Source organism: Macadamia integrifolia, chromosome 11 (genome assembly GCF_013358625.1).
Source record: "Macadamia integrifolia cultivar HAES 741 chromosome 11, SCU_Mint_v3, whole genome shotgun sequence".
Lineage (NCBI taxonomy): Eukaryota > Viridiplantae > Streptophyta > Magnoliopsida > Proteales > Proteaceae > Macadamia > Macadamia integrifolia.
Window position 1 is genome coordinate 4,755,818 of NC_056567.1, and position 25,820 is coordinate 4,781,637.

General features: G+C 36.6%; 1 protein-coding gene across 1 annotated transcript in view; it reads right to left on the bottom strand.

Moving 5' to 3' along the window:
• LOC122093975 (glutamate--cysteine ligase, chloroplastic) overlaps positions 1-18,040 on the bottom strand; it is a 19,863-nt gene extending 1,823 nt beyond the window's left edge. Inside the window, exons 1-15 of the mRNA XM_042664545.1 lie at positions 17,863-18,040; positions 15,926-16,266; positions 11,478-11,628; positions 11,143-11,250; positions 8,034-8,126; positions 7,064-7,147; positions 6,780-6,848; positions 6,631-6,701; positions 6,455-6,523; positions 3,370-3,463; positions 3,157-3,246; positions 2,954-3,034; positions 2,480-2,572; positions 1,099-1,179; positions 938-1,007 (exon numbers count right to left, since the gene is read on the bottom strand). Coding sequence (XP_042520479.1) covers positions 938-1,007; positions 1,099-1,179; positions 2,480-2,572; positions 2,954-3,034; positions 3,157-3,246; positions 3,370-3,463; positions 6,455-6,523; positions 6,631-6,701; positions 6,780-6,848; positions 7,064-7,147; positions 8,034-8,126; positions 11,143-11,250; positions 11,478-11,628; positions 15,926-16,257 — 1,486 coding nt within the window. The 5' untranslated portion in view covers positions 16,258-16,266; positions 17,863-18,040. The remainder of the gene's footprint in view (positions 1-937; positions 1,008-1,098; positions 1,180-2,479; positions 2,573-2,953; positions 3,035-3,156; positions 3,247-3,369; positions 3,464-6,454; positions 6,524-6,630; positions 6,702-6,779; positions 6,849-7,063; positions 7,148-8,033; positions 8,127-11,142; positions 11,251-11,477; positions 11,629-15,925; positions 16,267-17,862) is intronic.
• Positions 18,041-25,820: the final 7,780 nt, after the last annotated feature.

Consider the following 25,820-nt stretch of genomic DNA (forward strand, 5'->3'; position numbering starts at 1 on the left):
TGAGTATTAGTACAGGGGATACCCAAAGAGGTGCACAGATAATGGTACAATTGTGGAAATATTGTTCTTTGAAAGGTCACACATACGTCAATGAACCCTTTAGTAGTTACAGAATACTAAAAAATAATAGAAGAAAAAACTATGGCCCAAAGATGCCACATTTGTTAAGACTTATATGTACGCTTTCTTGTCATTCGAATTTTTGTTTCATTTGGGAGAGGCAAGAGATGGCCTCTATTTCTGTGGGCTTGGCTCTCTCTCTCTCTCTCTCTCTCTCTCAATACATATATATATATTGGGGTGGGGTGGGGTGGGGTGGGGTGGGGGGTGGGGAAAGCATCTCAGGGGTGGACTGGCCCTTGTCATCCCAATCATCTGAATCTACCCTGCTTAGCCTATGTCTATTCCAACCGTTTTCAGGTTTAGCAAACTATAATCTGTAACTTGGTTGTCCTCTATCAAACTGGAACAGACGTAAACCTTCCAACTACTATGGGGTAAGAGAAAAAAAATGAATCACAAAGCATTTGAATGTACTCTTGAGAGGATTCCATTTCAATATGAGTACGAGAATAATCCTAGATCACCTGAGGAATTTAAGGGATAAACTCCTCCCCCACCTTTCTCTCTCCACTTCACCCTCCCTCCATCCCTCACTTAGTCGCATGGATGAAGTGCTATAAGCGAATAAGTTCATAAAAACAAGTCCTATCTAGGAATGTGAGTGTGACCCCCCCCCCCTCTCAGTGCACATAATCATAAGGCATGGTGGCAAGGGGGTTCAAGTTGCACTAAAATCATATGCCATGGCAAATGCTGAAGAAATGGCATGCAGTTACACTAGATACTTTTAGACATATGGTCATTTCACACTTAACAGATGTTTTCAAGACGTAAAATATGAGAAGAATAACTTATTCTGGTTGAAACGCATTACCTGTCCTTACCACCTCAGCCACTTCATTCAAGAAACCAGTCTCCTTGTAGCCTCTTCTTTCCAACCCATCCTGCAACATAATGGATGTATATTATGAGGTATCCAATCAATCAATCTAGATAGAGGAATTTCAGATCTTTCACACACAGATTGCATGCTACCTTGGCCAACTTTACAACTTCTTCTGCAACGTGCCTCACCAGCCCGTCCCGAAATGGTGTCTTTAGACCAGTCTTTGGTACCTATCATCACTCAATAAGTGCAATTAGATTCTTTGTACAAGTAAAAACCAGTAAAGGAATGATAAGATGCATATTTACACCAAAAGTCAAACTAGTACCATCTCAGTAGTGACAGAGAACACTAAAATTCCCTGAAATAGTTTTTCACCGGACATGGAGTCAAATTTGAGCAAACAACACTTGATATTTTGTGCAAATTACCAAATTCTAACTATAAGTTTCAATGGAAATAATAAAAACTTTAGTTGAGTTTAGAAGAAATTATATATATTTAAAAATGGGTATTTAAAATCTGTATTCTGAAAAGCTAACTAATAGCTCTTCACGGAAACACCTTAGAAATCTTGCATCATCCTGTCACCCCATGGATTTCCACAGTATGTCCCAGTAGTTGTAAACTTATATCCTTAATTTAATACCCAAAGGTACCATGAAGAGTGACCCTAGAAGAAGGGGAAAGAGAGTTTCGAAACCTCCCCCCCCTCCCTCCAAAAAAAAATCCCCTGAAAAAAAACTGAAACTTTCATAAGTTGCAAATCCACTGTTATTTGGAGCATTTAGTAATGTAGATCGATGGGACAGGAGCCAGCAGTATTTGTGGGCCATATTGCTTCCCACATCAAGCCAGTATTTGTGAACCATGTTCTGTCATTATTGAGGCTCACAATCAGCCCCTATGTGGCCACTGACCAGCAACTGGGAAGGAGATGTTTTTACAGATTGTGTGGGGCCCTTATATGCCTTGTGTTGAGAGAAATTTCCAGAAGAAATGGAAGATATTCTGTAGACTCCATTACATCTTGCCTTGGAAGAGAGATGCTGCCAGGAAGTCGGATTGCATAAAAGTGACCCCAAGATCTTTTACAGTTTGCATTTTAGTTTAGTTAGTTTCTATTTCTATGTTTAGTATTTTCTATTTTCTGTTACCCTTGTTAGTTTCTGTTTGGCTTCTATTTTGTAATAAAAAGTTTCTATCTCTTTGTAAAAGGCTAGGGCAGCCATGTCCAAGTTATCTCTAGGCTTTCTTTCCCTAAGAAGTCTAGTGAATGGGGTTTGATATGTACCTTGCGGTATTTCTGGTTGAGTCTCCATTTCAGACTTTCAGTGACGGGGGACAGGTGGTCTTAGCAAACATTATTTAGTTTCCGCTATAGGGTCTATTTCTTTGATGCAAGTCAGAATTTATGTAGGGAGAAATAAGTATAAAATGGCAAACACTAAAACTACATCAGTTCATCTTAACATTTGCACAAGGAGAAGTAAGCCATTCAATTCACAATCATTTGAGACATTACAGTACCTTATTTCTCAGCATTTGCCTTTCTTCTGTAGTCCAATCAGCAGTCATATCAAGAACAGTTTGTAGTGCAACATCATCATATAATATTCCGACCTACATGTGATACAGAATCAGAATCAACATGGGTAAATTGAATCCAAGATATATTACAACCAGTTGGCTACACATTCATACCAAAAAAAAACTATATCTGACCACAGGAAAAATTGATATTGAAATAGATATTGCAATTGACATACTATATGATAATAAAAATTTAAGATTTGAAATTGTAATTGCTCGTTAGAGCTGGGGACTCTCTTTAAGACAGATTCCAGTATCTGTAGTTGACAGAGCACAAGCTCACTCACGAATCCGAACAATCCAACCTACTATCAAGGACTTCCAGCCCACTGATATATATTCCAACCAGTAAACCAAATTAGAAATAAATCCTTCAGTTCTAAAATATAAAAAATCGAGGGGGGAAAATACCCAAAATGCTGGCAATGCACATAACCTCCTCCAAGGACCCCCATCAGCACCCCTCATCTCCATGTATCTCTTCAGCCTGACCTGAATTAAAGAGCACCATTGGCTTCGTTTAGGCACTTGTATTGGATAACAAATTCATTTTAATCTAGAACTGTAATAATATATCAGGAAAAAAAAAACAAGAATCTTGCCACATATCTAACCTCAGGAAAAATTGTAGTTAGGTGATTCTCCCAATCATTAAGTGTTGGCAATTCTCCTGGAGCAGCAGGAAGTTTACCTGCCATGAAGTCCTGCAAATAGACCATAACAAAAGTCGCATATAAGAGGGAAAGAAAATCCTTCAGACCAATAGGAAAGTTGTACAAAAATAAATATAGCAGCAGTTAAAATGAGTCTTAAGGATAGATGGAAACCCGGAAGGACATTCCAGTGCAGTCAATATACTTCTTATTCCGATAAACGAAATACATGGGAACATCAAGGGCATAGTCTACATACTGCTCAAACCTGCAAAAGAAGAAATGAGAATGTCAATGGAAATAGATAAAAGCTTTCCTGAATACATAAATGATGGAAAATCTAATCATTTATCACTTCACTTTATATGAAAGAAGAAAAATGCTTGGTGCAGCATAATGCTTTGTCAGATAATATAAGAAGCAATTCAGAAAGTATTAAAAGCATAGGTCAAAAGATAGCACAGAGTTTTGATAAAAGTAATCAGATGACTCATCTGACGAGGAAAACGGTAGAGATTCTTGCTTCAGAGGTCCCACCCCAAAGCTTCCTGCTTTTAGGTCCTTCATTATCGGATGGAAGCCCTCAACTTGTATTTCACTTAAGCCTCTCTTTCCCTCCCCAACCTTTCCCACCAACCAGAATGTTCCATGAGAAATGGACATCAGCGACAGAACACAAAAGGTACTGGTAGTGGTATCTCCAGATCCCCCTCCCGCTCTTTCAAATGTCGAGTTGTCATTTGCAGGTAAATGAACTTGCCCTCTTCATAAATGAAGAAAAAAAATGCAGACAATGAATAAATCAAAACATTTAAAGCACATATTGTCCAGCTAATGGCCAATTACGTCCCAAAAGTGGGACTGACTAATAGAGGAAGGGAAGTTTTGATTGCAAAATCAGATTGCCTCATTCAGAAGATCCAGTTGAAGGCTTGCAAGCTTGTCTCATTTGAAACTCTTTATTATTAACTTCTACGACAGTACTGCTTCTATGTTGAGGGTAAAGGAAAATGGCATCCCCGTTTGGTCGAGAGGTGACACCAACTCTCACATAGCCATTGGCTCCCTCAAAAGCAGACCTGTAGAAGTAATTGGTTTAGAACGAGATGCCCAATTGTCATATTTGGGCCACGACCCCATATGTCATATGTCAGCATGCATGTTGATTTTGCTGGGCATACTTTATCTAAAAAATAATAAGAGAGACATTCAAGATCAGGTTCCTTGGTGTATGCTTTTTTATTGATGATATTGTTTTGGTGGATGAGACAAAAGCAGGGATTAATGCCAAGATGGAATTATGGAGATTAACCTTAGAATCAAAAGGTTTTAAGATAAGTAGAGCAAAAAAGGACTATATGGTGCGCAGTTACACTTGGACAGATAATGAGAGGTGAAAATTGATGAGTGGGAGATTTCACAAAGTGATTATTTTAGGTATCTAGGCTAATAAATAAAGAAAGTGATATAGAGGATGATGTTCCATAGAGAATTAAGATAGGATGGATAAAGTGGAGAGATGTTTCTAGAGTGCTATGTGATTGCCGTATTCCTTTTAAAACTTCAGAAAATTTTTCTAGGATAGTCATACAACCGGTTATGATGTTGGTGCAGAATGTTAGGCAATTAAGAAGCATCATATAGATAAACTCAATGTAATTGAGATGTATATAAGGCAAAAATAGGAAGGATATAGTAAGGAATTACCAAATTAGAGCTAATTTGGGAGTATAGCTCCGATACATGATAAGCCATGAGAAAGTTGTCTGAGGTGGCGTGGCCATGTTCCTATATGGAGAAGTGTTTGATTTACATTGAAGAAGCTAAAGAAGCCAAGGGCAGACCTAAATGACTCAGCGAGAAGTGGCGAGGAAAGACATGCATAGATTAAGCCTTGTATCAAGTATGACCTCAAATAGAGCTAAATGAAGGGTAAAGATCCATGTTGCCGACCAATTTAGCTGGGACCAGAGTCTATGTATAGCTGCATTTTTCCTAAAGGAAAGATCAAAGCTTTGGACGAATCTCTCTACAATACCCTTACACCACCAAATCGGGAAGGTAAAGATATTGATGCTACATACAGGATGGTTACACCACAGGTATGGTTCAAACTTTCTTCAAGTCACTTTTGAAATGAAGAAAGTCGTATCAGTCCAATCTGATCAGGAAATCAAGTAATTATAAGAGTCAGCTAAGTAAGGCTTGAGCAGGTCTTCCATATATTTGAGGGTGCCTCAGTGATAGTGTACTTTAGTTTTTGGATATCTTGGCCCTGTTTTGCAGCCGTGATCCTTGTCCTCTTTTCTTTTTCTCCTTATATATCCCCGTGGTCTGTATATTGGTTTCCCCCCTCTCAATAACAAAGTCAGATAATTAACAACCTCAACCCTCCAGTTCGAATGTGAGAAATTTTCACATTTTTCATTTACACATTAAACAATAAAAGTAATTTGAATCATGGTATAGAGGTATTATATAACAGACCAACATGCATATCCATCTCTTCAATTTCAAGAATATTAATTGACCCATCCCATATCAGTGCCAAAGATTTCTGAAAGCATAAAGTGATTCAACATTTATTTTTGCATCATAGAATACATTACAAGAAAAGAGATGAAGATGAAGGACAAAAGGCGTACATAGACCACAAAAGACAAATGAGAGCAAATATAGCACCTCCAGAATCCAACAACTTTTGCTTAGTGCCTTATGTGTAGCTCCATTGTAGTACAGCATAATGCTTCTAATTAGGCACTTCTTAAGAGAAATAGTAAACTTGGTCGACTTAATGATTGATCCAATGTCACGACATGTCTACAGAAAATAAGAAATGGAAAAACAAAACTTGCCACAAGTACTTATAAGTAACATTGTCATGCCTCTGAACAGCTATGCGGTATGCACACAATACTAAGAGAGAAATTCTAATTACTACGTCAGTTGACTTTCTATAAATTCTTTATCCAAAGTGAAAAGGTACAAATCTAAGCTCCCTGTCCAGTTTTAGATATATCATTGAACTTATTTGTTTGCAGATAATGCTTTGTTTAGGTCCAACAAGGAAGTGTCAATTAAATAATAGCAATAAACCTATTAGAAATCAGAAGGAAGCTACAAAACATAATAATAGAAAGTAAATTTTACAGATCATAAGAACAGAAAGACAACTTAATCCCTATCCTCTTTGATCATAAAACAGAAAGAAAACATCATAATCTACTTCTCTTTTTTATCAAAAGAAACACATGCTTACCCAAAGGAATCATCAAAAACAAAAGGAAGCATGCCAGAGCGATTGTTATCCGTGTCAGTCCAAATATGGCTGTAATAAATCACAAAGAGTTAATACAACTCCTAAGTAGATAAACAGAAAAATATAGGTAGGAGCATATAAAAGAATGTGCAAGAGTTTAAGGCAACTGAAGACACCTTCTCATGCTAAGATAACCATTAGGCTTTCCTTCAGTGAAAGGTGAATTTGCAAAAAGCGCAGTTGCAATCTGTTTCATGTGTACTTAAGAAATTAGAGAACATGCAGCCACAGAAGTTTATAGAAAGGAAAAGGAATAATTTCTAACCGGCTGCAAAGCAAGACCAGCGCGAAATTTTCTGATCATGTCTATCTCAGAACTAAAGTCCAGATTAACCTACAAAGGCAAGAATGGGAATCCATCAATTTTTGCATCATTCAATCCATCTGATTCTCAATATCTTACACCCCCAAGAAAAAATTAAAAAAGTAAACAAAATTCTCTAATAAAATCATAAATGGAGATAGAACATTTTGTGGAGCATCTGAGAAGAAGCATTAATAATATTAGCCAGCAAGATCAAATCAACTCAAATTGATTGCTCATCTCACCTGAACAGTACATGTCCTAAACATCATATCAAGCCCTAAAGAGCCAACTTTGGGCATGTAATTCCTCATGATCGCATATCTATCCTGTTCCATATCAGTAATGCATCTAATCAAACCATGCAGCAGAAAAAAGTGTAAAGGAAATAAACAAAGGGCTCAAAAAATTCAGAGTAAAGAAAATTATGGATCAGTTTTGCAGGACAGGATTAAAACCAGAATCTTAGAGTTGCATCCCTCTCTTTTTTTCGACAAACAACAACAAAGATTTCATTTAGAAGGATAAAAATGCACAGTAAAGAAGGTGATGGCATTCAACAAAGAAGAACAATATAGCAGATAGAGAGAGAGGAGAAATACATAAAAAATGTCAGATCAAAGAATATGAGACCCAAAGCTAGACCTATCAATCCCAATAAAACAATTGCACCAATTTCTAAGGAATTCCCTATAATCTCCAAATATTTGTTCCCAAAAATTCTATAATTTTTTTTTTAGATCAAATGTTCCATGTAATAGAATGTGTTCTTGTATTCTAAAGAACTCCACCCTTACAACAGATTGGAAATCAGGCCAAAATGAAAACAACATCATCTTTCTGTCCCTAGGGAGATCCAATCCAAACCAACAAGGACTTAAAAATAGGACCTTATGAGAAGAAAATAGATGGTATACAAGCAAAATATGTCGCATCCATGGTGACAAAACCTGACCAATCTAAGCTTCCATACAAGGAAACCAAATGTGGGGAGATTATTCATCAGATTTAATCAAGACACAAGTAATTTCCCTTGGATAATAAACATAACCACCTTTATAGCTCAGAAGATCTAACACGTAAACCTAATCATGCATAAAAATGTTAATATCCACAGATACCCATTTCTCCCAGAGATTGTATATGCCATGATGTCGCATATAAGTGCACATGCTAGCATAGCATCCAATAATTGGTAAGAAACATAAGTAATACCTTTGGCATAGCTGGTATGTCTTTAACCCCCCATTTGGGCTGAAAACCAATTCCTAAAAAGCCAAATTTCTTCTCCTCAGCAACAGCTTTGACCTGTATAACAGTAGTATCATTTTGTTTTATGAAAGCGAAAATTTCTATGAGCTTTTGGCAATTTAAATTCTTGTATTGCACTTGATCAGAAAAGAAGGCAAACAGAATAACAAGAACAACAAATGTCCAGAATCAACCATGCAAAAGGTAGCAGCTTAAAACTCTAAGATCATCAGAAGTTTATATTTGAAGTACTCTTGACCTTCTGTTTATACTTTGACATAGCTTGTATATTCTGTTTCTTTATTAACTACTGTGTTGTATTCAACAGAAAAGGTGCTTCTCTTATCATATTTTATCATTAACACAAACAAGAACGTTTGAGCATTTTATGTAGTCTGTATTAAGCATACTACTCACTCTTTGCCAGAGTCGGGACAAACAAAGCTGAAGCCCAAAACATGGACGTGGCATTAGAAATATATCCATAACCACACAAGGTGTCCACTTTGAGAAATAAAAAAGTACCATAGGATGTTAACCAATTTATAAAACATTACAAGGTCAGTGGAATGTTTTGAGGGTATCAGCTAGGTAGGTCTACGGAGGATCATAACATAGACCTGCGATTGGAAACTATTCTCACATTCTGAAAACTCTTACCTTGGGTGAGGGAGAATGAAGATTGTCACAATTTAAAGGGACATGCCCAACAACAATAGTGCTATAGGAAAAAGAGCAAGGCTATATAACTTAAAACAGATTGGATGGGATTCAGCAGCATCTTATGGAAATTAAAGCACCCATAGAAAACCAATCTCAGATAAATCCGTGGTCTTAGAGTTCTTTAAAAATGGCAGACAAACAGAATAACAGTCTTAAATCACCCAGTCACCTCCTCCACGATACAACACCTGTCTTCATGGTTGGAGTCAACCAAAAGAAATGAAATCACTATTTTAAATTGTAGAGAAAAGATGCAATGATGGAGGAGGAGGTGTTCAATGATATATCTTCATTCCTACTCACGTAAGGCAACTTGGTTGGGACTGCTTCCTTAAGATAGGGAGATCCACTATAAAATTAAATGTGACCACAACAGTCGTTGAGAAAGAATACCACACTGGTTACAACAGGTGAGAGAGGGTCTTTACTTGGTTCATTTTTTTTTTTTTTTTCAATCATGCATCAAGCCTAATAGAACTGATCAATGGATTTTAACACTTTATCTCAGCCACAATCTCAGTCCAAGCACTAATGATGGATGTAAATAATAGTATATGGTCAAGTCAGATTCTTAAACAAAAGATAATAGTTTATTGTCTAACCCCCCAACCCCACAAAAAGAAATAGTCATTGTTAAAAGGCAATGACACACTGAAGCTCAGCCAATGGCCCTTTAAAGCAGCCCAAGCCACATCTTTTTGCAATTTTCAACTTTTTCCACTTTGTTTTCTGACCTTCAAATATGTGTTCATCAATCTCAGCCTTTTCTCCTTTCAATCATATGATTTTTTCCTTGACCCCAGGTGGGTTCAACAATGTTTTTGCTTTGGAGGCGTTCAATTTGGTGAAATTAAAGTTAGGGTAGAGAATATCCAGCAAATCCTGAAAGAAATGTAAATGTTTACATTCCATCGAAAGGATTTTTTTTCTTTTTTCTAATTTCTTGACTGAAGTTTTAGAATCATCTAATGGAGAATAAATCATGAAACCCCCCCCCTCCCAAAAAAAATTTCCCACTATAATATCCACATGAAAATATTCTCTGGAGAATAAAACAGAGCAACAAATGACACCCGACAAAAACATGAAAAGTTTTGTGCAAATCAATCAGGGTAGAGAATCATATGTACGCAATTCCCATCATCAACTCCCTGCAATTTTACCTCCTAACAGCAGCTCTTCACAAAGATTAACAATCAACTGCAAATAAAGGCTTGACTCAGTGCAAGTCCAATTTTCGCAAGTCTTGGCCATAAACTGGGATGGGGATCAGATTCAAGATAAAAGCTATTAGCAACCGACAAAGAATTCCCCTAGGACCCCTACCCCAACGGGTTTGCTCAGTTGGAAAAGACCAATAGCTCTCAAGTAAGAGGTCATGAGATTAACTCTCCTTAAGGCTCACAAAAAAAAAAAAAGAAGGAATTCCCCTCTATCATTGTCGGTGCACTGATGCACCAACAACAAGAAATGGAAGCTGTGTTAGAAGTGGGTACAATTTAAATCAGGAAAGAGACTATATGCACATACTAGAAAAAAAAAGCAAGTTCAGGGCTTTTCCTCCTTTGGATCAATTGAATTAGGAGTAGAATGTAGAGAGTTAAACAAGTAGGCAGAATTTCATTTCCTTTCATTTTATATATACCGTAATTCTCTTAAGACGAATTGATGCAACGCAGGGCTGAATCTCAGTGGATCAAGACAGAATTTCATTTCCTTCTATTTTTTATCTTTATAAAACTCAAAATGTCTTCCTCTTCCCTCTCTCAGATTCTCAGTATGACCTAACATAATTATCTCACAACCCTACTACCGATGAACCCAAAAGCCTCATTGAAGACTATATGAAGTTGATCATGATCTTAAAGGAAGGATGCTACATGACATAAAAACACCAACCTATTTTCTTCTTCCCCATTCCCACCACACCCCCTGCCCTTCTTGATAGTGTTTAGAACCCCAAGCAATCAGTTTGTTAACTAAATAAAAATTCGAAACTTAAACCAGATCTGTTACTTTGTGTTTTCTCAAGCCTCTAAAGAAATTTTATACTGCATTTTATCAAGACTCTAAAGAAATATGGCCAGATAAAAATGCAGAACTCATTAACAATTTTTTTTATAACTAAACAAGAAGAACACTGAGTATTAGATGTCCCAAAAAAAGTCGATAGAAACATGAAAAGATACTACACGGCATAAAGGCCCTGCCAACTTGGCACTACAACAAATCAATACTAAAAATGGTTGTCTCACCTGATAAAAAGCAGAAACATGAAACAATAATTAAGGGCATAAAAGGCCCTGCCAACTTGATAATAAAGCAAATTTTCTTAGAAAAGTTCTCTTACCTGATATAGGTGTGAATTAACCTCAGCACAAGTTTGATGTAGTGTTTCAACAGGTGCACCACTGAGCTCAAACTGGCCACCAGGCTCTAATGATATATTTTGTTTCCCCTGCCAATTTTTCAGTTAAATTTCTCCAGTGAGATATGCAAACAAGAGGAGACCATCAATGCATCCACCAAGGAACAGACAACCAAGTTATGAGCTGCCTTAACATAATCCATATCCTCCTTGAATATGTCTTCAAAAGTTATTGGTCTCAAAACACCAAGTATAATCATTCAAAAATCAAATATTAATTTAGAAAATGCATAGTATTATCCTGAAAGCATTTTCACCTGTTTCAGTCCAATAATGTGGTCCCCTTCAATTATTTTATCCCAGTCAAATCTCTCAGCAAGGCCATTAAGCAAGTGTGATATTTGCTCATAATTCAGAGGACGTAAAGTTCCCATCTCAAAACCAAACTTTTCATGTTCAGTACCAATCCTGCGAGGACAAGTGAAAGATCATATATAAAAAAACACATCAGAAACTGGTATAGATACCAACAAGAAGATCAAACTTAAATCTAATAAAATAATATTAAGTGACTATGAAGGACATGAAGGGCATAATGATGCATAGAATTTAAATATTGTTAGAGATTATACTATTGTTTATTAGTATCCAGAAACAGCATACACACTATCACATTAAGGCAACAGAGATTTATATGTTCAAGGAGTGAGAATATGATAAAGGACGAAATCAGAAGCCTTGCAAAAATCTACAGAATCCTGGTCCAGTTCTTCATGACAGGAAGAAATGGTAAATCAGATTGTACGGTTTCGGCTAATCCAAGCTAGAGGAATCCCTTTGACCGGCCATAGTTTTTAAGGCGGTAAGGCAACGGAGGCGTTTGAGGGTCTTTCAGAGCGCCTTAGCGATAAGGCGAGCATAAAGCGTCGCCTTAGCGATAAGGCGAGCATAAAGCGTCGCCTTAGCGATAAGGCGAGCATAAAGTGTCGCCTTAGCGATAAGGCGAGCATATCAAGTAAAGCATTCTTGTGTACTTTTTTTATAAAACCAATCTATTTGGCTCAAATCCTAGTTGAATCCTATTACTCATATGTTAAATAAATATTAAAGGTTCATATTCATACCAATGTAAGATATTCATCAACAAAACAAATCAATAAAGTGAATAAACTAAGTTCATCTTCATCAATCATCAATCATCAATCATCATAACGTATTAACATATAATATAAATACATAATTATAAACCAAAATTCTAAATATAAAGAAAAGAAGACATAAAAAATACAAGTATTTATTATACTTACCTCTATGATGCCAAAATGAGTGCCTAAGTCCTAAGGTCATCCACTATATTTCTACTCCTGTCAAAGAAGAATGAAGCTCACCGTTGCCCCAGCAAAATGGTCGCTTGGATCAGTGGTTCTTCCTTGATTCCTTCTCAAAGCCCTTTCTTAAAACCCTTGACAAAATCCAAACCCTGTTTGTGAATCGTGTTTTTGTTTTGTTTGTTTTGGTTATTTTTTATGGAGTAAAGCTGATCCCATACATCTCAAGTATTAACAAAACCATACACCTACCAATAAAAAATCTATATTTGGAATCTTCATCAAGTAATTTTAAAATATGTTTAAAAAAAAAAAAATCCCATAAGACGCCACTTCACATAAGGCGGAGCACTGCCTTACCATCTCTAGACCACATCAGCGCCTTAAAAACTATGTGACCGGCCCATCTCCAGCCCAGATTTAACTATCCAGAGAAAGAAACCTTGTCTGAAAAATCAAAAAGACTCTCGTCTGGTTCTTTAAAGTGGATTGTCAATGTATAATAAATAGTGATTATGTATATTGAACAATACCTGAAAGAAAATTATGCTGTTTTCTCTCTTTCATACATTAAAATTCATAGTTGCCACGTTACCAAAAAAGAAAAAAACATAGTTGTCAAGGGGTCGCCTAGGCATCCAGACGCCCTTTGCTGGAAGGGTGCCTTGGTCACCAAGGCAACACCTTGATGCATTGTCAGTGTTGCCTTGATTTCCCCCCCCCCTCTCCTCTAACGCCTAGGATCACCTAGATGTCGTGACAACTATGATGAAATTACTATTTTTCCCTAGCCTTTTCTTGTTTTATAATGTTTCTTTAAAAAATGTATACTGCTGAATATTTTCATATAAATTCATCTGGATTATTAATAGATTTTAATGCATTTATACATCATCTACTAATTGGCACTAATTAACCCTTTAGTTATATATTTTTATTCAAAACATTTATACTTCGTGTGCAAACTTAATGGTAATTCAGACATTTAATGTTAAACAATCAACCCCATTTCTAATACATAAATACAATAATAAATACATTACAGCCCATTACAAATTCAAACTTTAATTAAACAATTCTACTTTATCTTGTTATAGCATAAGCTCAGGGCTAATTTAAGAATTTCCTAGCGATTGACCAAGCCCATTTACAGCATCTTAATATCATTAATTAAATTACATAATAATCAATTTCAACTACACATTTTCCTATTAAATTATTCTGATATTAACTAAATATGGGAAAAAGGTTAGAGGTAGTTTTATCAATTTAGACACTTCGAAGTGAATAGTCAATTTTTTTATAATCCACTAATACAATAAATGAAATCAAACTAAAGCCAATTGTAGTTTTATATTTCTATTCCTATATTAAAGCAATATAAGCTTAGGGAAAATCTATGAATTTTATACTGAATGACCAAACCCGTTTCTAGGCTATGAGAAAAAATGACTATAATTTGGTTCAAGTCCCACATTCATAGGGTCCCCAAGTCTCAAGAGGGTGGATTTGGTTTGGTCTTAACCTTCAGCATTTTCCACACAGAGTGGCTGTCCAAAGACTTGAAACTGCATCTTCAAACAGGCAGCTAATTTTTTGTCATCACACCAAGTGATGGCTCCTATTATAGCCTATTAATAGTATTAATAACACCGCATAAAAGTCCCTATATTGACTTTCAACTAATTTTTTGGGTTGCTGAGAAATTATTTTTGAACCTTTGTTTTGCTATATGGAAACACTATTAGGCACCAAAGTTAGCAAGCATACTTGATCACCACTTGCCCTTTATCTGTGTACAAATACAGTTCAAATGCAATCAATTGGAATTAACCTTAAGGTCTTTATTATTTTAAAAAAAAAAAAAAAAATCTTTTTGTTCAAGTTATTTATAGAAGGATAACTCAATAAATTAATTTGTTGTATGTAAGTTTATTATCTCATTTCTGGTAAAAATTTTCCTATACCCAATAACTTAACTTACCTAATGAACTTAACTTCAATTGGCAAAGCCCAACTCTAAATGTGAGGTTGGGTCTGTATTCAAGTTTGTATGTCCATAAATTTTAGATTCTCTCACATTATGAACTTATATGAACTCTAGAAAAAATGAACTACTTCTCATCATCCAAAAGAATATTCCTTATAATAAATAAATGGCACAATTTTTTCTGTCCGGGAGCATACCCTACGGTCCCGGACTCCTGTGTCTATCTCTCTCCTCCCCATGTGTAATGACCTCCCTGCCCCCACTTTATTTATACCAAAGGGGGGGGGGCAGTGAGTGGGTGTTTCCTGCCAGCATACCGTACACCAGTCCAATACTTCAAATGGGTGTTATATCATCCCAGATACTTATAATTTCAATGAACTTTTACATAGGCTACTTAGAAACCTCATGGTTTAAAATATCTCCGATACGATACGATACGATACCCCTCCGATACGTATCTTAAATTTAACCAACCGACCCAATACGTATCTTAAATTTAGCCAACTGATACGGCGACCGATACCGATACTTTAAACCTTCATGTCTTTACCATATGTAGATCAAAATATGTCTTGCTCAAAGGTAAGATTGGATTTTGGGCTAGACTAGGATCTAACCATTTAACAACAACAATTCTTCCACCAAATTCAGTTATCAGATACCCCATGTCTGGATAGCTGTCAAACATTGACACTTCTGCTCTCTGTATAAGTTGATTTTCACCAGGAGATGCCACACTACACACCTGATACCCACATCAGACACAGAGACCTATTTTTTGTCACTGTTGCGTACAATTTGATTAAATACATCAAATTGGGCTTGAGTTTTCCCCACTGCAAAAGGGAGTACCCAGGGCACGAGGATCCCGCACAGGGGGCGAAAACTATGCAGCCTTACCCCAAGAATGTCGAGATGTTGCTTCGACCGCTTGACCATCAAGTCGCACCATTGGTTCCTTACCGTTAGACCAAGCGTGCCCCTTAAATTAGTGCAACCCTGTTACTATCCTTAGGAATGGGAGTCTTGTATCCAATTGGAAATGATATGCACAAATGACAATGTTGATGATAATATGAAGCAAAGCCAAATAAAAAAAAACACTATAGCAGAACCTGACTCGTAAAAAATACTTATACTGAATATAAAAGTGAAAGTTAAACGAGCATAAAAAGAAAGTGGGTTGTTCAATATCCAAGGCAAATTTCATGACAGATTTCACAATCAATTTACGTGAGCTTCTCGACACTAATAACTATGAGAAAAGCAAAATACTAGAAATGTTTCAACCAAGAGTTTGATTTCTAAATGGGCATGATACTAAAGCAAAATCCTTAACATCCCCTACGAAGAGTTAAAATTATACAAAGTGTGTTGATGCTTCATCCATTTACATAGAATAGAAGCATTGAATGCCAGAACTAGGAAGGCATATAATACATACCTCCACTTTTCCTTTGGCTTGCACCCAGAAGCAAGGTATGCTACGAGATCCTCTTTTGTCAATGGTTCTGTAGCAATAACCACATCCTCAGTAGGAGGGCTTGCAGCAACTATCAATCTAGATCCTCGTCTGCATCCTACACCATCCAAATGTGAAATCCCTAGTGTTCTCTTGGAACTCGAGAGAATGGAAGAGTAGTTAGCCCAACATTCCTTCATTTTGGATGCTTTACTCTTTGGGAAATTGATTTCTTCCACACTGTATTCAGATTTACATTGTGCTATCTTGGAGAAGATGTTGTATGATGGACTGGACTGGGAAATCAGAGCCATCTTGTGTGTCTGTACATTATGCATGAAAACACATATTATTTAACATGTATTAAGCAAACACAAACAAAATTTGGTTACATAGCCAAGCACAGTTTTTGTAGTGTAATTTTCGGAATGAGAAAGCCAGTAAGATGCCAATTACCTCTTTCCACACCCCCCCCCCCCAAAAAAAAAAGACAAAAACAATTATTAAAAAGAACAAGGCTTTTAGCATGTCAACCTCCCACAACACCATTTCAAAACTCTATGAATTGGTACCTACCAGGATAGGCAAACAATTTCACATGCCAATAGCTGTAAGGAAATACAGGAAAACAGTTGAAGAAAACCAAGAATATTGTATATACCACTGTTGCCAAAGTGCTAAATGCATCTGAGGTGATACGATCATGAGATTTTCTGGACATAAAGTGCAAACAACACACATGCTTGACCAGACCAAGTGATTGTAAGGAACTTTTCAGCAAATTTGAGAAATGGTTTTCTTGTTAATAATAGAACTTATTTTCTTATAAGATAAATTGAGAGATTGTGTTGAGAAGAGAAGAGATAAAGAGCTGTCACCAAGGAAAGCTTTTATTATGCAGATACCATATTTCATGTCAAGTGAGAATACCATCTTAAAAATTTCCTTCCAGTAGGTTGTCTAGATCAAATCCAGTAGAGGAAGCAGTTTAGGAAGAAGGTTTCAAAGATTATGTTCCCACCTAAGAACACACATACAGAAATTACCTTTGCTATTCAATCAGTGATAAATAAATTGTTTTGCAGGAAATTGACTTTGTCCTGCCAGATGTGCAATGACCAGGAGAGTCCATTAGATAATGCAAATGGAGAATTACATCGCCAACATTCTGGTCAGCCTTTCCTTGCCCTAGTGCCCTACAGAACTCAGTCTTCCACAAAATTCATTGGATGGATCCTCAATCACCAGATTTAGAAAGCATAGATTCAACAGAATACACAAGAAGTCTTGAACCCTGCTGCTAGGTGTACTGACCAGCAAACAAAGGCAGGGTGGACCATCCGGTTCGACCAATGATCCAATAAACCGGTCACCAAAAGGGCGCACACTCTCTCTCCAAGGAAAAAGGAGAACAATTTGTATAAAAATAACCACTTTGCTTTTCGATTACAGAGGATTCCATTGACTTCATTTGACGGTTTGGGATGATTATGATTACCAGTTGAACCAACTGACACTGGAACGAACCGGTTGAGGCCGGAGCCCGGTTCTGAAGCTTAGAATTCTCTGTTATAACAGAAATTTTCTTCCTCGGATATAGTTAAAGATCTACCAAAACCCTCCTTTCGTTTCGAATTTTTTCTGAAAATGGTTGGTTTCACTAATCCAGAGGTTATCCATATTCAAATCCACCCAGAAAACTAGACACCATTAAGAAACAAAATGCTAGAGACCAAACTTAACGGAGAAGTGCAGAATCCATCAATCCAATCCAAACCAAAAAGAAAAAAAAAAAAAAAAAAAAAAAGGAAAATTAACTGAAATGACCGCTCTATCACAACAATTAAAAGAAACCCATTGACCTAATTGAAATTCTTTCGATAAGAAGAGTAAAGAAGATGAAGAAGAAGGAGATGTACCTCTACCTCTCCCTCTTGTACAGAGAATCAAACGAAGAGGAAGGTAATTCTTCGATCCCTACGAGCGTAGACAATTCAGAATTAATAGAAACCCTAGTTTCCCCTTCACTCTCGATCCTTCACTTTCTCCAAGTCGGAGACAAATAGACTATGGAGCAGAGGAAGCTCTCTATATAAGAACATATTATTGTCTGCTTCCCCCTTTTGTTTCTGCTTGGAAGCGTTGGTTCCGATTATTACTATTATTATTATTATTAATTATATCTTATTAATTTCGCTTTACAGAAAAGGAAGTGGGATTAAAAACAAAATTAATAATATACAATAACGATTAGGGTGGAAAAATACTAGTATTTATCCTACACCATTTATGTAGGAGGTGGGCCCCACCACATTGTAATTGCCACTTTGCTCATTGGCTGACGTGTCCTGTAAAGCTTTCCACACATAGCAGCCTTACATTGAATGTGGATATCAATTTCGTAATCAGAGGGGGAGTGTACGATTCAGTATATCTTCTCAATCGTTGGATTGGTATCTAATGCATATTTGATCTTATCCAAAATAATTTGAAATCTTGTCCAGTTGTTTTCATGGCACATTTTGTGACATAAGGTTGCAGTAGCCGTCGATCTTGACTCAAATCTTTTTCGTGGTTAAGAAATGTTTTTTAGAGGGAAAATACTCTGCATCATGAAGGGAGGATGTTCTTGTGATTATATTGCATATCATGAGCTAATGACATTACGAGACATTGAGACTTTTGTAGTTTTGCAGTCCTTTGGAGCCAAAGATTTGAAAAAAATGGCTTTTGTTATTAAGAAGGAGATTGTTTTATGTGGGGAAGTGTGATTTCTATGCGTGTTTAAGAGTGATGAGAGTGCCCCAAGAAGCATTTATATAAGAGTTATTTTTCCTTTCATTAGGGTGGATCAATTATTTCATCTTCGGTTCGTCGCCCCACTCCCCATGTGTCTAGACAGAGAGGCCACACTCCCCTTTAGAAAGAAAAATACTTCTTATCAAAAAATAGGATAAAAGAACCCTATCTACTTATGCGATCACTACGAAGGCCAATAGGAGGCCCCACAGAGGCATTTTTTGAGGGAGGCAACGCCATCTTTCTATCCCCACATGTGTTTGTGCATAAAGACACACAAATGGGCAAGATTCTTTTCTCCTAAAAAATAAAAAGCAAGTTATGGAAATTGTATGTATCACATTTTGCAACGTTAGTCCTTTACAAGAAGGATTAGCTCAATCATGAAGTTTTGATTTGTTTGTAAATATGAAAATTTTGTGTTGTGCTCCAGCAATGTATGCATCAAGAAGAATGATTCATGCATAGTGAGCATCATAAATCTTCTTTCTAAGATTTTAAAATTAATAAAGGAAAAAAAATAATTTTCAGAGTGAAATTTTGTTTCTTTTCCTAAAGGATTTTATTATTAATATCCATTAAGGCGACAAATAATTTATAATTTTATTTTTTTACCCTTTCAATATAACACATTTTTTTTTCATGAGGATAAATTCTTTTATTTTATATATGTACTCAAAAAATATGCAAAACAATAACAACTTTTATTGATAACATAATAATGATATGTTGCTTTCAAATTATTTTAAAATCTCTTTTCTTAATCTTTGACAAGAAGCAATTAAAAAAAAGGCTAAAAGTTCTAAATACGTCAATAGGGATGTCATTTAGATACTCCCCCTTTTATTTAATGTCAGCCTAGTAGTGTGTCCAACGATAGGAAGTTAGGTAATTTGGACCTAATATCTGCCACGTGGTAGACTAAGTACGGATTAATTTTATGTGTATAATGATCCTATATTACGCTAATTTATCTATCAAATTTGAATTTGATCAAAGTTGATGTGAAATATTAAAGAGTTAAGACGTTAATTTTTAAAAACAAATAGATGATTAAGCTACAAGGGGAAAATGGTAATACATGGGGGTAAATAATTGAGTTTTATTGCGAAATCTATCATATGATCAATATCATTCAACTACAACTGCCCAGTCTAGTTTGTGAGCTATGATACACGAAAAGCCAATATTAAGGAGGTCTTGAGTTCAAACCTTGTGATTGTTATCAATTTCTCTTCTCTACCTATTAAAAAAAAAATTATACCATTCTTATTTAATGGTTGTACTTTCCACATCATCCTTCCATTTATCGTATTAGATGATAAGTACTTTGAGGTGGGCAAAATTATATGCAAAAGTTCTAAATGTGACTGATTTGATTCCCCATAACCTGGTTGAAACATACCACGTAGGGTCAGGAACTTTCTTTCCTTTGTTAGTGTCATTTTTTGTATTGGCTTTTTATCAATAAGTTATGATAATAGTATCCCAAAACCCCTTTGCATATTCAACAAGTTAAGTTTAAAATATATATATATATATATATATAATGCAAATGAATCTTTTCTTGTTGTGTCTTTATAGATGATTGTTTAATTTTGGAAAATAAAAATAAAAAGTTGGTGAGAATAAAAAGAGTTAGTGGGAATATAAAAAAAAAAAGCCTTGATAAGAGAATTTCTTCATTCACATGGTAGGACCCTCTGATTAGATTGCATAAGTATTTTGGACCTCTAATAATAGGAATAAAGAAAAATTAAATCCTCTAGAACACGGAAATAATGAAAAGGAAAAGTTTATTTTTACCTCCAATATTTTTAGGAGATTTTCTATTCTCTAATAATTAAAATCAAATTGAAAATCTTAACATTCCCCTAACTTTGTGCATACAATCAGACTATTTTTCTTTTTTAGTCTAAGATCATGGTTTCTCCCAAAAGAGAAAAGAAAATAGTGACTTCACTATAGGTGATTCACCCAATCCATTTCATAAGAAGAAAAAATATAGTGGGTTATCCAATGGTTAGACTTACCTACCTTATGTACATCAATACCTATAATTATTTGGATGAGCTAGCTCACTTGAGGGTGACATAAGCACTGCTAGAAAGAAAAAGTTATCCATTACATTTTTTGGGATATTTAAATGTCACTACTTTAATGGTTCACAATCTATACCATATATAGAAATACATGGATGGATCCACTACATAGTGGTTGTTCAATTTTTTCATCAGTAAAATTTCAACCAACCCAAAATGAGTAAGGGAAGTGATGGGCTGGTCTCCATCTGGGACCCAAAAGGCATGATTCTGGTATGTTGCGCTGACGATGGCTCTTTTTTTTTCCAATTTTGTCTCCTCTGATGTTCGGGATGCGGTTTTAGCTTCTTCTCCCTGGTGGTGTGATGATCGACTCATGCAGTTGGGTACTCTTGCTCCCAACTCTACCACCTCTTCCAAGGAACTGGATTTCATTCCCATTTGGGTTCAAGTCCTTCATGTCTCTGATGGTTCGTTCGCTCTCCACAATATTCAAGTAGTTGCTTCTTGTTTGGGCAAAGTATTGGTCTTTATACCCAAAAATGTGGATATGGGATTACCTAACAACACCACTGGTATCAAGGTCAACTTTAAAAAGACCTGTGTTGTTTGTCTCTCCTCCAAAATCCCTCTTCCAAATGGATAGTCCTCACCGGTGAAATTTCTGTTCAAACTCACCTCCCTTTGTATCCGATGTGGTCAAATAACACACATGGCCGATTCCTGCACAGTTGAATTCAAGCAGGGTAAAAACATGAAATCCAGCTCCTTGTTCAGTAATATCCTTACAAATCCATTGTTTATAAACTGATGTCCCTTCTCTTCTTCTTTCCACAACACTTTGTTTGGGAACCCATCTGAGTTCAAAGGTGCTCCTTCCTCCCCTGTGAACTAGGTCTCTCCAGTTCGCGACTCTGAGCCGCTCCATGCATTGGAACCTGTCACAGGTCGTGGTGTAGCCCACAACAACTCGATGTTGGGTTCCCCCACACCGTTGTCACAGCCCACCTTCTAGGACCCATCGGCCACCCTACTTAATCAATGATTACCAGGAAAATTGGCAATGGCTGTAGCACTTTTTTCTGGTATGACCCATGGATTTTCAACACTCAAAATGTGTTTATCGAGGAATTTTTGGAGCCTCACTACAATCATAAGGATCTGGTAAGTATGACCATTACCAATTTGAATTGGGATACGAATCTTCTTTGTAGTTGCCTTCCTTTTCATCTATCTTCTCTAATATCTACAATGCCTATTTACCACTACGAAGATAGATGGAGGTGCCACCTTTCAGACAAGGGGTCTCTCAATACCAAGATTGTTGCCCTTTTTATTCAAAAAAAATTACTAACTCAATCCACTGAATGCCATCACAGGTGTGCTTGCTTATCACCTTGCTCTCAATGGTGGCGTTTTCTCTGAAAAATCAATATTCTCCCCAAATTTAAGTTGTTCTTTTGGATAGTGGCTCTACAAGGACTTCCGACCACAGCATCCCTGAATAATTGGATGGACATAGATCCAACCTGTGATCTATATCTACGTGGACAGGAGGACATCCTGCATGTGCTTTTTACATGCGAGTTTTCAAGAAGAGTGGGCTGCTGGTCTGCTTGGACTAAGAATAGAATGTTTGAATTTTAATTCTTTCCCTTCCCTTCTTATGTACCTTTTTCAATCCTTTAAACAGAACTCTAGTTATTAGAATTTCTTCTTTAAGACTTTTATCCTTACCTGCCATTTTATTTGGATACACAGGAATTCTGTCACCTTCGGATCCTCAAAACCAAACCCGGGAAGTATACTGAAACAAGTGCAATACCGGTCCAATGCTTGTTGCTTAGTTAAACCCTCCCCCCAACCCACAACGAAGAACCCCCACAGACCCACCAACAACCTCCCCCCATGGATATGCTAAACCCAGAAAGAGCCACTTTAGTTTTCACTACGATGACAATTAACAATCTGTTAGGGTGGGCTATTGCAATCTTTTCTAATAGCCAATGCTTATTTTTCTATGCTAATTTTTTGCTGACAGGAGAGGCTTTTGAAGCAGCTGCGGAGGGGATCTTAGTCGGGTTGGCAGCAGCACAACAGGCAGGATGGTTTATCCACGAGCTCTGGTGTGATGTTCCCTTTTTTGATGTTCTTATAGACCCTAACAATTTTTTGATGTGGCCATGGGCCACCATAACCTGTAGGTTGGAATTGGAGGAACTCTTATTCACTCCTATTTTTGTAATTAAACACCCTTCTGACTATCCTTTCCAGATCCTTAGAAATGTTGCTCGGAATACTGTTTTGTGTAAATCCCCCATTCGTAGTTGGGATGACATCACTTGACTAATATACATTTTGCTATTTGTATAGTTTGTTTCTTTATCAAATAAAAAAAAAAAAAATGTAAACCTAAAATTTCAAATAATTTGTATTTTATATCCATTTCTTATTTCTTGTGTTATTTTTGTAATTTTTTTATGGGAATGTGTTTCTATGGAGAGCGTGACCCTTGTCTTTGTGTGGAGGCCAAATGGAAAGTGAGGAAGCGTCAACATGGACATCATTTTATATTTCATGGGTGTGAGGAAATCATTTTGCCCCCTCCCCCATATGTCCGGGTGTAAGGGCCACACTCTCCCCCCACAAGGACCATTGTCCCTTTTGGGGTTGACGTTTTAACCATTATCTTTACTCATTATAGGTTAAAGTAAGTATAAGCATTTGTTTAAGCATATGCATTGCTTATGGATCTTATGGTATTATTTATTTTGAATATATCTACCAAACACCTATAGGGGGTGCAACTTTGGCTTGAAAAACCTAAGCTCTTGCTTGACTTGCCCAAAATGGTTATAACAAGCAATTGTTACTTGTTATAACTAAGCTCTTGCTTGACTTGCCCAAAATGGTTATAACAATCAATTGTTACTTGTTATAACTAAGCTCTTGCTTGACTTGCCCAAAATGGTTATAAAATCAAATGTTACTTGTTATAACCATACAACAAGTAACAATTGATTGTTATAACTATTTTTCTTATCCTTGAGGCCTTGACTATGTTTCTCACGCCTTTTTTTAGTTGAGGAGATTTTTTATAATTTTAAAGGAGAAAGAATCATATCAATCTAGTGTTGCCTATGCCCAGACACAAGTGGGTGCGAAAAGACCATGTTATCCCCCATTCTGCTGCATTCTATTGGCCCCATGCACGATGTTATTTACACTAGATTGATAGGGTTCTTTCTCCATTTTATTACTTTTCTCTCTCCCTACTTTCTTTGTATTACACTTAATAGAGTTTTCATGTCCATTGGGATCATGATTGACTAGAGTTTGCTTTTCCACTGTCTGACTCATTGGAGTGCCCTTTTTGACCCTACGAATAATCTCATTCACTCACTACAAAAGGAAAGGGGCGATACAAGTCTTGACTGATCCATTGGTACAATAAAGGGTAAAAATGTAATAAAAATTAAGAACAAAGTATTTTATTTGAAAACAATCCTTCCACCATTGATAGTTTGACACAAGAAGTGTACAATGACCATTGTGCCCATTTTGGGTCTTTCGACCTTGTGCCTGGATCTAGGCACTGCTCTCAGACAGAAAACACTTACCTTAAAAATCAATTAAAAAAATAAAAAAAAAAATCAAATTTTCCAATCCAATATGATCTAGAGCAATCCAAATCAATATCAATTAAGATTCGAGACCCATCCCAAGATTACTTGATCTTGATTGAGAGAAGAAACATTGAACCAAGTCTAGAGAGGGGACGAGGTTCGTCTCTCTCTCTCTCTCTCTCTCTCTCTCTCTCTCTCTCTCTCTCTCCTCACACACACACACAACGTGACAGCTCTAAATGTGGTGTGGGCAGAAAAAACAACTGTTACAATCGGAAGCTTTAGTGGAAACTCGAATGGGTCCCAGCTGTATGCAAAAAGGTAACCTATCACTGTAGTGGCGACTCTAAGTGCAACTTTAGATGTCGTCCAACCCCCACTTGAATGTTTTTTGTGGTGTAAGGAACCTCTCTTCGTCGTTCTCCTATTTTTCTTTCACCTTTTGAAGCCATCGCAATTGCATCTTAGATTCCTACAATTTAAACTCTTGGTTGAAAAGGTCCAAGAGAAAGTCCTCCCTAGCCACGCTAGACATGTGGCGAGTATCTGATGGTTGGAAATATTCAGATATAGAATAAGATATTCTCAAGTGGGTCAGCCCTTGTCACAGAAATTGGAAAGGTTGGTAGGCACTTGTGGGGGTGTGTGCCCCACTACTGTCAGCCATCCAATGCATACTAAAGAGGCTGGTGAACTAAAAAAGATCCGACTCCCAGACACACATCCTAGCACTAGGGGTTGCACCCCAAGGAGCTCCTAGCAATAGGATATTGTTGGGCGCCTACCGTGGTTGGAGAGGATTTGGATCGATCATTTTTCCCACTTGAATACCTTATTTACCATTACCCGAAAAAAAAAAATAAACTACTCTACAAGCTAGGTTGCCAAAGATGGAACAACTACATTTATCTGGAAGGTCAGTCAGTGATAATGGGTGTTGTGACCATGAATATTTGAAGTATTACATTGGCATTCCATCTCCATCTTGAAGCTTGCTTCATCCCAACACCAGGCACTGATTATGGCCTGATCACCAACCGATCAAATGTTACCGATCAATGCCTAGCCTCTAAAGCTCGATCACATAAACAGTCGGGTATGGTGCAAGGTTTTGATTTGGGGTGCCCAATCAAGCTCGATCGACCATCACCAACCAATTGACACCCTTACTAGAATCTACAGGGCCTTCACTTCTAGAGGAGAAAAAGAAGTGACGCCTGTAAAAAAATTAATATATCAAGCCAAAAAGTTTCATATAGCCATTTAAGTGCAATAATAGTCATTGGTGAACAATTCTTCCACCTTTACCGTGATTTAAGAAGATAATTTATAAAAATCCTTAGGTCCACTTGTGTCAACCGATAACTTTTTTTTTTCTCTGAAAATATTGAACTTTTTAAAAGGTACCTC